General features: G+C 56.7%; 1 protein-coding gene across 19 annotated transcripts in view; it reads right to left on the minus strand.

The window, feature by feature from the left end:
* Nucleotides 1–1,382: 1,382 nt before the first annotated feature.
* The window catches only part of MADD (MAP kinase activating death domain), a 49,167-nt gene continuing 38,157 nt past the window's right edge, over nucleotides 1,383–12,392 (minus strand). For 11 of the 19 annotated variants that reach the window (XM_056138873.1, XM_056138881.1, XM_056138940.1 and 8 more), the window contains 6 exons: nucleotides 7,175–7,339; nucleotides 6,221–6,293; nucleotides 6,019–6,125; nucleotides 4,093–4,162; nucleotides 2,382–2,428; nucleotides 1,383–2,165 (listed from right to left, as the gene is read on the minus strand). In XM_056138873.1, coding sequence (XP_055994848.1) covers nucleotides 2,061–2,165; nucleotides 2,382–2,428; nucleotides 4,093–4,162; nucleotides 6,019–6,125; nucleotides 6,221–6,293; nucleotides 7,175–7,339 — 567 coding nt within the window. In that variant the 3' untranslated portion in view covers nucleotides 1,383–2,060. The remainder of the gene's footprint in view (nucleotides 2,166–2,381; nucleotides 2,429–4,092; nucleotides 4,163–6,018; nucleotides 6,126–6,220; nucleotides 6,294–7,174; nucleotides 7,340–12,392) is intronic. The other 8 variants (XM_056138986.1, XM_056138980.1, XM_056138974.1 and 5 more) reach the window with 1 other exon arrangement.

Genomic DNA, 12,392 nt, shown 5'->3' on the forward strand with positions numbered 1-12,392 from the left:
GCTTCCAAAGTGTCTGGCACTTGACCTTTATAGCAGCTGGAGGCGGAGCTCTGCCTCGGGGATGCGCTAGAGGTCAGCGTGGGACCCTGACGTCACCAGACGCTAATATTGGCAGGAACCGGTGTACCCCCACCCCACAGGAGGGGGCACTTCACAGGAGGGGAGAGCTGCTGGGATGGAGGGCAACAGGGACTGTACCCCATGGCCCTTCCTGGCCCCCCACCTCAACACTGTTTGGTCACAGATGCCTGGAGTGGGGCGTTACGGGGCTGCTTTGGGATTCCAATGGGCAGCAGGTCCACAGCCCAGCCGCAACACAACCCCATCTGCTGGGGGAGCACCTCCTCCCCCCTCTGCCCCCAGCCTGAGCCCCCCAACAGGCCCCCTTGGGGAGGAAGTAGTCTGCTGCTCTACACGGTTCCTCACAGTCCACCTGTCAGAAAAGTTCCCCCCGTGTCCCAGGAAATCTGCCTTCTTTGAAGGGAACAAACAGGGACAGGGAGGGCCAAGAGTTAAGGCATAGGCCTTGCATGCAGCTGGCCCTGGCACTGCATATGGTCCCCTGAGCCCCAAGAGTGACTCCTGAGCACAGAGCCGGGTGTAAATCCACAAGCAGTGTGGGATATGGCCCTGGTGCCCCAAAATAACAAAAAATACATTAATGTATTAAAAGAAATTGATGGGTTGGAGCAATAGTACAGCAGGTAGGGGGCTTGCCTTGCACACAGCCAACCTGGGTTTGATGCCCGGCACCCCACCCTGTTTCCTGAGCCCACCAGGAGAGATACCTGAGCACAGAGTGGGGAGTAAGTCGAGAGCACAGTGGGTGTGGCCCAAATACAATAGAGTAAGCAAAACAAAAGTCCCCCCCTTCCAATTGCACCTCAGGCTACTAGTGCTCCTCTGGGTGGGTCCGGTGCCCTCCTGGGTGGGCTCACCCAGAGTGGGAGATACTGATTTGGTTATTTCTGTTTGGAGATGCCAGAAAGGTTTTCCAAGGCAAAGAACAATTCCATACAGGCTGGTCCTGGCGTGGCTTCGTGGGCCTCTCCCAAGCCAGACTCTCTTCTGATTCACATACCCCAGCCCAAAGCCTGGCCTGCGGAGCTGGGACCCCAGCCTCAGCCTCGGGGGTCAAAGTCCGGTGTGGCTGCGCCCTCTGGTGGCCAACTCCCAGCATAGCAGCTGCCGTCAGCTCCTCCATGGGGAGCAGGGCCCCCTCCAGTGGCCGACGCCCCCGGGCATGGAGCCCCCTTGGGGACAGAAGACTCCGGGCGATCACTCACTCCATCCTTCAGGCCCTGACTGAGGTGGATTCCCCGGGACACTGTCCTCAGGTTGGGCCAAGGGGCGGCCCCATTTAAAGCAGGGCAGCCCAGAGCCCAAAGGGGTGAAGGACGTTTATTTCACAGTCACACATCTGTACACTTTCTATAAATAATGCGGAGTGCGGGTATTTACAACCATCTCTCGGCCCCTCCCAGGCTGTGCCTCCCCGCTCCCAGGCCCAGAGCCACCAGACACAGATGTGTGCGCTGAGCTGGCCTGTCCCCACCTTGCTCTGGCTCTGGGTCACGGCGGCCAGAGACCCCCCCAGGACACTCCTGACCCCAAGCACAGGAAGGCAAGGCCAGCTGCAGGGAGGGTCACAGTGCCGCCCAGCCCCTGGGGGCTCCCTGACTGGGGGAGGGTGCAGGGGGTGCGGGAGGAAGCGGGGAGGTGGCCGCTCACTCTGCCAGCACCCCCGAGTCCCAGGGTCAGGGCTGGAGTGCTGCGCGGAGATCCCAACACCAAGACAAGAACCACAACACAGGTGTATCACGAACAGTGCCAGCGGCTCACTCTGTGGCGCACACCTTTCCTGAGAAGCCACTGGCCAGACAGACGGACAAACAGACCAGACCAGACCAGACCAGACAGAGGAACAATCGGGAGCCCTGAGGCGACAGCAGGCTTGGGGGTGAGGGGGACAGGCGCATGGAGACACGCTGGAACCGTCACCGGGAGTGCGAGCATGAGCACTCGCCACCCAGGCGCGGGGGCATCCCCAGCCCCCTCCATCAACTCGACACGGGCCGGGGTGGGGTTCTGAGATCTTCCTCACTGCTCCGAACCGCAGCCACGTACGAGAAGAGACACAGCACGGAGTAGCAGATCTCGTGGGCCTAGAAGGGAGAGAGAGCGGACGGGTGGGCGTCGCGGGGACCTCCACGGAAGGGGAACGCCAGCCCCGAGGTGGGCTCTGGCCGCTGGGTGGGCGGTGGCCGAGGGGGTCAGGAGTGCGACTGGCCCAGGGCTGAAGACTCGCCTCGGCGTCTGTGGGCTGCCCCCTCCGCGCCCGCCCCCTGAGCCAGCGGCCTGTCTGGTCCCAACACACTCACCATTGGCGTCTTGTACTTGTGGCTCACCACTTCTTTAATTTCAGGAACTAAAACCGGACGGGCAAGAGACAAAACAGAAAGTTCAAAACTAAGAGCCACAGCGCCCGGCGCCCCCCGGGCGGCAGCGCCTGGCACTGGTGTCCCCCTTCCCCTCTGGGCCCTGTCCCGGCATCTGCAGCTGTGGTGGTTCCAATGGCCAGATGCCCCCGGCCCCCTGAGGATACCATCCAGCTCGGGCCCCGCTGCCAGGCCTCTGAGGGTCATGACGCGCTGTGCCCAGTGGCCTGAAACTGCCCCCTTGCTTCTCGGCGCCCCGGTCACTGCCCCATCTGGGCCCCGAGCAGTGGCAGCAGGGGTTGAAGCGCCAGATTTGGGGGTGGGGAGAAGACAGCTGGCCCCAGCCCGTGCCCGCATCCACCCCGCCCGGATGCCCAAGAGCTCAGGGTCCTGTCCCGTGTGACCCTCTGTTCTCCCAACCCCTTTGGCGTGGGTCCTGAGGCTGGAGGGGGGGTTGGCCAACGCTAAACCCGGGAGGCCCCAGCCTGCCTGTGTGAGGGAGAGCGTCCGAGGGCTCGGGAGCAGGCACGCGAGCAGAGGGACAGGCGGGGACAGCACCCAGGAGGGACAGGGAGCATCAGGCAAACACACACCGGCCCACAGCCAGAACGCAAGGCCCAGAGTCGTCCCCGGCCCAGCCATGCAGGGGATCTGCCTGGCCAGGACCGCAGAGGCAGGCCCCCGGGGCCTCAGCCATCCTCGGGACCCCCTGGAGACGGGGAGCAGAGGGGTGTGGTGCCCAGAAAAGGGAGGAGTAGAGCTGGCCACACCTTCCTGGACCCTGGGAGAGAGGCGGGGGGTGGGGGGAAGCCCAGGTCGAACGGGAGTGACTCATCCAAGGCATGGCCAGCAGCCCGGTCCTCCTCCTGAGTCAGAAGACGCCCCGATACTCGCCATCGGGCAGAAGAGAGGAGGGAGCACACGCGGGGGAGACAGAACCAGAGGCAGTGCGGGGCGCGGGGGGCGGGGAGGAGACAGACTGGCATGGGGAGCAGCTGCTTGGGGGGGTGCCCCCGCCCCCCCTGCAGGCCCCCAGGCAGGGCCAGGCGGGAGCAGCGGGAGCCGAGAGAGCCGAGGTCACTTTACCTGCTGGAGAAGGAAGGTTTTCACAGCGGCGATGAGGGCACAGAGGAGTGAAGCACAGACACAGCAGGAACTCAAAGCCCCGGGGAGCAGGGGGACTCAGCTAGTCCCTCCTTAGCGCTGGGCCGGGGGTGGGGGGGCGGCTGCCTCCCGGCTCCCACCTACAGCTGCCCGCCTGCCTCTGCGGCCCCCTAGACTGCCTGTCCTCTGAGAGAGCCGGCCTGCACCGCCACCCCGCCCTGCGGCCCGGAGGCGAGGGATCCGGGGGCCACTGTGCACCCGGACTCGGACCTGGCCGAGAGTGGGGCTGGCCCAGCGGTATAGCCCCCCAACTCTTGGAGCCAGGTGGGCTGGGCTCAAGGCGCCGCGTGGGCCTCTAGGCCTCACGGGCTCTGTCCTGCCCATCTCTGGCTCCTCTCACTTCCGCCATCCCCTGGCGCTGCCCGCCTGCCCGCCCTTCAAGGGGGGGAGGGGACACGGCTTCTCTCTGCGTCTAGGCCCTTCTCTGGAGCTCCAAGGTTTGAGTTACTGCCATGTGAGTCCAGACCTAAGAGCAAAATAGTGTAATTACCAAATTCCTCCAGGACAAAGACGCCTCGAACTGTATTGCACTTTTTAATGTGATTCAGCTCTATGAAAACCTGCAAGAGAGGGAGGGAGGGCGGGGTGAGGCCCGGAGGCTCCGCCCCAGCCCGCGAAGCCCACTCTCCCGGCTACAGCCCCGGCCGCCCCTCGCAGAAAACCTACTTCCCCCGGGGGAGGACAGAGGAATCCACACACACACACACACAACTCAGAAGCTCTAAGAAGCGAAGACAGCAGAAAGGGCGTGTACCTTCCGCTCCTGGCCGGAGGAGAAAGCGTGGGAGAGAAACGAAGGTGTTAGTTTTCATGCTCACACCCGACCCGACCTCCTCGGGCCTGGGCTGCTGGCCCGTGCCTGTGCCTGGGGCGGCGTTGGCACAACGCTGTGCCCCCGGGGGTCCCGTTCTGCCCATCGGCTCGACCCTTCCATGCATCCTCCTCCGGCGCAGAGGGCTGGCACAGGCGTGAAGCTCCCCTAGACGGTGTCTGGGATGGGAGGCGCAGACGCTCCTGGAAACGGGCCCCAGGCTCTCCCGAGCAAGAAGCGCAGTGACAGGTGTCCCGGGGTGCCCCACGCACCGCCTCGTACTCGGGCCCTGGCGCGGTGCTCACAAGGGGGCCGGCGGGGAACCAGAGGCTCAGAACGTGTGTCTATCTCCGGAGGGTGCAGCTGGCCTGCGAACCCCAACATATCTGGGCTCCAGAGTCCACGCTCTTCCCGGCTGCCGCTCCCACCCCCACCCCACGCCGGCTGTCCCCCCACCCCCACCTGACTGGCCATGCTCAAGATGGGACCCCAAGGCAGAGATGTCACTTGTCAGGGTTCCACAGCCCTTTCTGTGGGGTCTGTCCTCTAGCCAGATACCAGCATAGATGAAGTCGTGAAGAAGGGGTGACCCGCGGGTTCAGGGTGGGGGGGTGGGAACTTGAAGAGAACACCAGGGGTGCTGTTTTACTGAGAATCTTCTACGGAAGAAGAAGGGGAGCCAGGTCACTACAGCCATCCCAGGCTGGCTTCCCGAGAAGTGCCAGCACCCTGGCCGGAAGCGAATGGAGGTGACCGGGCGACCCGAAGGCCTGACGCTTTCCCACCCTGAGGATGAATGGCCCTGACTGGAACCCTGGAGTCACTGTCCCCAACGCACCCAAGCTGCCCCTGAGTGTCCCGGAAGAGGAAGAACGGATGGAAAGGAGCGCGGCATGGAAGGTGGAGACCGGAGCTGGCCTAGGGCGAGCCCGGGTGGGGACTGGGGAGAGACAGGGGAAGGCACTTATGTGAAGAGTCAGCGCCGGCCTCGGAAGGAAATTAGCTTAGGGGATGCCACTGAGATAGAGAGAGAGAGAAAGGAACGAACGCTGCGTTAAAAGACCGAGAGGAGGAAAAGTCAACTCCGGCGGCGCCGAGGGAGGATGGATTCTGAGCGGCTGCTCCCCAGTCCAAAGAAAGGGGGGGGTGGCGGGGCCTGCGGAGCGGGGGTGCACAGAGGGGGCACACTCGGAGGAGGGAGAGAACAGGAAGAAGAGGCAGCAGGAGAGGCAGATGAACACACACACACTCGAGAGAGGACGGACACAGGCAGCTCCCACGCGCACACACTGCTCGGCCCGCACCGCCGCTGTGCGGGGGACGAGCCGGCTGGGCCCCCGCAAAGCAAGACCACCGAGCGGAAGCACAACCTGGGGGCGGCAGACACGGGGTGGGGGGGCAGGGGAGCAGGCGAGGGAGACGCTCCCACTCACACTGTGCGGAGGCTCACGGCTCACACGTGAGGGTGGCCGGCCACCCTGTGCCCTCCCCTGCGGCTATCTCTCAGGTCCGGCGGCTCCAGCACACCCACACGCCCCAGAGGTGCCTCTCTCATGCTCACGGGGTGGCCCCCGGACACGGCTCCTCGGGGCGGATGGCACCCACCTGGTTGTGCATGAACTTGAGGTTGATCCCTTCCAGGGTGACCTGCAGCAGGCCGCCCTCGCCCGTCTTCATGTCCTGCACGGGGAACTCGCCCCCCAGCTCAGGTCCTGCGGTACGGGAGGGGGTGGTCAGTGGCGCGGGCCGGGAGACCGGGTGGCCAGTGGCCTGCCCGGGGTGGGGGGTGGGGGGAGGTGTTTCTCACCGGGCTTGATGCTCTGCTGCCGGGCTGCGGCGCGCTCCATGCTGTCCTTGACACAGTAGTACAGCTCCCGGCACTGCGCGGGGAGAGGCCGGCTAGTCATTCCTCCGCCGTCTGAGCCCCTGGCTTCCACCCCTGGCCCAGCCCCATCCCTCCATCCCCAAATCAAGCACGCTGTCACACTGAGGCTGAGAAGGCCATTTGTGCTGATTAAGTCACACCCATGTGTAATGCCACTGGCTGGGGTACACCCAGTGTCAATGTGTTACTTAAACAGATGACAGCACTTGGGGTGGGAGCCAGAGCACAGCAGGCAGGTGTTTGCTCGAAGCCAACCCGGGTTCCACCCCCTGTATCCCTGAGCCCTCCAGGAGCGAAGCCTGAGCACCGCTGGGTGTGGCCCAAACACCCCCACCCCCAATATATGAGATATATATATATATATATATATATATATATATATATGATAGCACTGATAAATATGTAAGGCCAAAGAGACAGTGCAGGGTTTAAGGCATGTGCCTTGGATATGGCCAACTCTGGTTCAATCCCCGGGAATGCCTGAACCCACACCTGAACCCCCATGAGCACAGAGCCCCTGAGCACTGCCTGGTGTGGGCCGAGAACAAACATGTAAGAGATAATAAAAAAATTAATCCACGGGGCTGGAGTGATAGCACAGCGGGTAAGGTGTTTGCCTTGCTCTCAGCCAACTGGGGCTCAATTCCCAGAATCCGATATGGCCCTTCGATCACCGCCAGGAGTAATTCCTGAGTGCTGAGCCAGGAGTAACCCCTGAGCATTTTCAGGTGTGACCCAAAAAGCAAAAAAAAAAAAAAAAAAAAAAAATCCAAAGGCTACTGATGCTGGCACCCTGGAGGGAGACTTTACAAATCCCAGGTGACAGAAGTGCCCGGCAGGACCTACGCTGGCCCTGTTGCACGGCGCGCATGGTACCTTCTTGGTATAGAATTTGTTGAGCTGCGTCTCGGAGCCGTTCCTGCGCCACAGGCACAGCACCTTGGTCTTGGGGCAGTAGGTCATGTTGATGAGCTTCTCATACCACCAGCGCTCGTACACGGTCCCGATGTTGCTCCGTAGCACCACGCAGTCGTCACACACCTGCAGGCGCGCACAGGGCTCTCAGGCTCTGCCTCGGGGTCTCCCCTCGGAGGGAGTGGCCCAGGCCCCGAGGTGTGCGGGGCAGAGGCACCTGAGAGCAGGGCCAGGGCAACACTGCAACACTGAATGAGGCCTCTGCGTCTCACTTCAATCAAGGTGGTTTTTTTTTTTTTTTTTTTTAGTGCTCTACTTAAAACACTCAGGAGGAGAGTTTGTTTCTCCTCTTTCTGGAGGGTCTCTGGGGATAATTATCTCTGGTGACAAGACGGAGGCAGGAGACTGTAGCTGAGTAAACCAAGGAGAAGAACAGATCTAAGTCTCACCAGCTCTCATGTTACATAAATTCTAAAAAAATTAAAAAGACACAAGTGACCCGAGGATGATGGATGATGCTTATTGCAAAAAAAAAAAAAAAAAAAAAAAAGTAAGTAAAATTTTAGGATGACATAAATGAGAAGATGTCACTTTCTCTTCTTGCTCCAACATTCTCTCCTAGGAAACTGTGTCTGTTCCTATAGTTCATTATTACAAAAGATGGCATTCGAGAGTCCAGGTCAGGAGCCCGGGTTCTGCAATCAAAGTCCCCTGGTACAAATTCTGCCTGTCCCCCTTATCTGCAACAGCTGCAGCGAGTGAACCTGAGTCTAGCTTTTCCTCTGAGGATGCCAGTGATCGCAGAGTTGTCGTGATAATAAGGAAATGCACCTAGGAAGAAGTCGAGAGATCCCTTGGCGATGGATCCAGACCATCAAGCACCACTGGATGGAAGGAACACAGTGGTCACTGGTCTGACTGTGCTGCTGAGTCCCCAAGGAGACCCGTCTTCCAGGGCCTTTACCTGATGTCTCATAAGCAGAACCTCAAACTGAGCATACTGAGCTCTAAAGTCCAAACGTCCACAGGGGCAGATCCTAAGTCCCGAGTACATGGGCCCCCCCTCAGCTGAGGAAACAGACGCCTTCCTTTCCCTCAACTCCTCCAGCCATTCCCCTCCAGACACAAGAACTCTCTTCCCTTGCCCCACGCCAGCCAATGTCCCCTGCAGTCCCCTCACCTCGGAGGGTGGTCCACACTCCTGCATGTTCCACTCTGAGTTTTGGTGACACCTACCTCCTGAAACATCCTTGGGACATGCCTCAAACTGTGACACTGATGACCTGAGCTGCCCCCAGGCTTGTAAACTGGGAGAGGACAGCAGAAACCACCGCTCCCTGGCTCACTGCCTCAGCCCCACACCCAGCAGGGCCTAGCACAGGACCTGGGCCAGACACGCAGGCGGCTGGGGTTCAATCTCCATGTGGAAGACACAGGACTACGTCAGACTCTCGGGTTCGCCTGGGCTGAGGCACTCACGGGAGTCCTGAGAGACTGACGCAGGAGCATGTCAAGGAGCTGAGCAGGACTCAGGCCTGCAGCAGCCGATCTGCGGTTCTTTCCACGTGGGAACTGGAGGCTGCTCCTCCGCCTCCCACTTCCCTTTCAGAGCAGTGTGTGATTATAAACTCCTTCTGCCCCTAGAGAAACAGTCTGAAGACCCTCCCCACAAGACTGTATAATTAGAATTTCCATATGACCCAGCGATTCCACTCCTTTTCATCTATGCCATAAGCATAAAACTATTCATTCAAAAAGACAAAGGCACCCCTGTATTCATTGCCGCCTTATTTACAATGATCAGAAACTGGAGACAACCCAAGCACTCAATGACAGCTGAGCGAACTAAGAAACTGTGGTATATAGGGTGCGTGTGCGCGTGCGCGCACGAGAGAGAGAGAAAGAGAGAGAGAGAACAGGAGGGCACTTGTCCTGCATGCAGGTGACAGGGGTTCAATCTCCAACATCACATATGGTCTCCTGAGCCCTGCCAGAAGTGATCCCTTGAGCATCATTGGATATGGCGCAAGAAAGAAAGAAAGAAAGAAAGAAAGAAAGAAAGAAAGAAAGAAAGGTTAATTATCCATTAAAAAAAGAATAAAAGAAAGAAAGAAAGGAAGGAAGGGAGGGAGGGAAGAAAGAAGGAAAGGGAAGAAAGAAGGAAAGGAAGAGAAAGAGAAAGATTGGTTATGACAATGGATACAATGGAATTTTACAAAAGGTGAAGCTTATTTTTTGCTACCACATGGAAGAGAAATAACTTAGATTCAGCAATGAATCTCGGAAGACAGAAGCTTGCCGGAGATCTCTAGGACCCCATGCTGAGCCGATTTCGCCGGGGCACTTTAGATGAAACAGGTATTTTGTCTCCGCCTACTCCAAAAGAACCTGTGATGGCCACAAACTTCCAGAAGAAAAACCCAGGTACGCGGTACCAGCGACTGAAGACTCCAGGCTACATGGCGGGGAGGGGACGGCCATCCCTTCCTGACTCCCTGCCCCTTCAGGGTCCTGGCTGTCACGCTCATGAACTGCCTCTAGGCACCATTTAATTGCGTCCATGGCCTTGATCCAGAGACTCACAAATAAATCTCGGAATGAATTAGCTCATTACAGAGATGTCTCTTGACTGCAATTATTTACAATTTTAGAATTCCAGGAGCACGTGGCTGCTTTTGCAGCAGGGCGACATCTCATGATATTCAAAATAAGCAACAGAAAATAAATTATCTAGCATCTACCTGTGGCTGGCAAACTTGAGTGGTGGTGGGAAGGTGCAATGTTGGTGGGATTGGTGTTGAACTACTGAATGTAATCAATTAAAGTGGACAACCTTACGAAAATAAAATTTTGAAATAAAAAAATTAAAAAATATATATTAGCTTTGAAAAAAAAAGAGAGAAATAAGTCAGGGGCTGAAGAGAATGACAGATAGGGTATTTGCGTTGTATGTAGCCAACGCAGGTTTGATTCCCATAACCCCATTTGGTCCTCTGAACCCTACCAGGAGTCATCCCTGAGCACACAGTCATGAGTAAAGCCAGAGAACACCAGTGTGTGACCCAAAAACAAACAAACAAACAAACAAACAAGTGAGATAACTCAGAAGGAGAAAAACAAATGTCAATGATCTTCAGGGCTGGAACAATAGCACAGTTGGTAGGGCATTTGCCTTGCATGTGGACAACCCGGGTTCGATTCCCAGTATCTCATATGATTCCCTGAGCACCGCCAGGAATGATTCCTGAGTGCAGAGCCAGGAGTGACCCCTGTGCATTGCCAAGCGTGATCCAAAAAGCAAAAGAAAAAAAAAATGTCAATGATCTTCAACTCTGACCATAGGACTAATGTTGCCCAGTGGAGAGAGGGGACAAACATGGGAAGGGCCCTAGGGACAGTGGTGGAGGGATAGTAGCACTTTGTGGTGGGTGTGGTGCGATTATGCTGTACCCCTGACACAGACATTCACCTTCTGTCAACCGTTGCTGCTTCAATTTTAGAAAGAAAGAACATCTTGCAAAGGAAAGGGGCAGCTATTTAGGGAGACATGGTTTTGAGGCTGGAGAAAGGCTGGTAGAAAGGCGGCAGCCCTGCCTCTGCAGCTGGCAGGAGGACAATACTGGCGCTGTGTGGGGAACAGCAACCTGGTGGATCTAAATCTTGTAAGTGTGAATATAAGCTTGATCCAGAATCCTCACACTCTGAAGCTCTCCCACACTTTCTTATGGGGCTGTGCCAGGATATAGGTTCTAGGATATTCAATGATGCATTATCGAAAATATTGTCAAAAATAGAACTAGTGGGAGGAAGTTAAATGTGATACATTACTGCAACACTCAACGGCTAACTGCTAACTATTCATTAAAAAATATATTTATGGGTTGCTGTGCCTGTGACTACCTGGGTTGGGTCCCCAGCACTATATAAGGTCCCCTGAGCACCACCAAGCATGATCCCTGAGTACAGAGCCAGGAATAAGCCCCAAGCACAGCTGGGTATGGCACAAATACCCACCCCACCACACACACACACACACAAACACGCACATGTGCACATGTACACGCATACTCATATACATATGCACAGATTTATATAACTAGACATGGAAAAATGAAAATTAGGCAAAAGAAAAAACAAATTATGCAACAGAGTTTATAGTTTGATACCCTTTTTGGGGGAAAAGTGTTAGAGATCTAACCTGGAACTTCATACATACCAAGCCAAGAGCTATACAGCTGAGAGCCACATCCCTAGATCTGATACCGTTTTTATAAACACTAAAACAATATTCTGGGGCTGGAGAGATAGCACAGCGGGTAGGGCATTTGTCTTGCACGCGGCCGACCCGGGTTCGATTCCCAGCATCCCATATGGTCCCCTGAGCACCGCCAGGAGTAACTCCTGAGTGCAGAGCCAGGAGTAACCCCTGAGCATCGCCGGGTGTGACCCAAAAAGCAAAAAACAAACAAACAAACAAACAATATTCCATAAAATTAAGTTCTAAAAAGTATGCATTTGGGGGCTGGAAAGATAGTACAGTGGGAAGGGCACTCGCCTTGCATGCAGCCAATCTGGGTTTGACCTCTAGCACCCCATACGGTCTTCTGAACACTGCCAGGGGTAATTCCTGAATGCAGAGCTAGGAATGAACCCCTGTGCATTGCTGGGTGTGGCCCCAAAACAAGTATGCATCTTTTAGTGTGTGTGTGTGTGTGTGCGCGCGCACAGGTGGAGGTGGGGGGAGTGGAAGGGGATGGGAGCCACTTGAGGCTCAAGTGGTACTCAGGTGGGTCAGGGGCCCTTGCCAGAAATTCTTGGCCAAACAGGCTAGTGGTTCAATGCAAGGGCCCAAGGCTATGGAGTTGTTTGGTGCTTGTGGTGCTAGGGATTACCTGGGCTACTCTGGCAATGCTCATGGGACTCCAGGGCCTTACCTGGTGATACTTAGGGGACCATATGGTGCCAGGGACTGATCCATGGTTGGTCGCATACAAGGCGTGCACCTTAACCGCTGTATTATCTCTGGTCCAAGGATATATTTATTTTTTTGAGGGGGAGTGCCCTGTCTGTGGAGAGGGCTTAAATTTTGGTGCTTAGATATTAATTTGGCTCTGTGCTCAGAAATTACATGCAATGGTGCTTGAGAGACCAGATGCAGTGCATTCAGGTAAGAAAGAGC

This window comes from Sorex fumeus, unplaced genomic scaffold (genome assembly GCF_029834395.1).
Source record: "Sorex fumeus unplaced genomic scaffold, SorFum_2.1 ptg000007l, whole genome shotgun sequence".
Lineage (NCBI taxonomy): Eukaryota > Metazoa > Chordata > Mammalia > Eulipotyphla > Soricidae > Sorex > Sorex fumeus.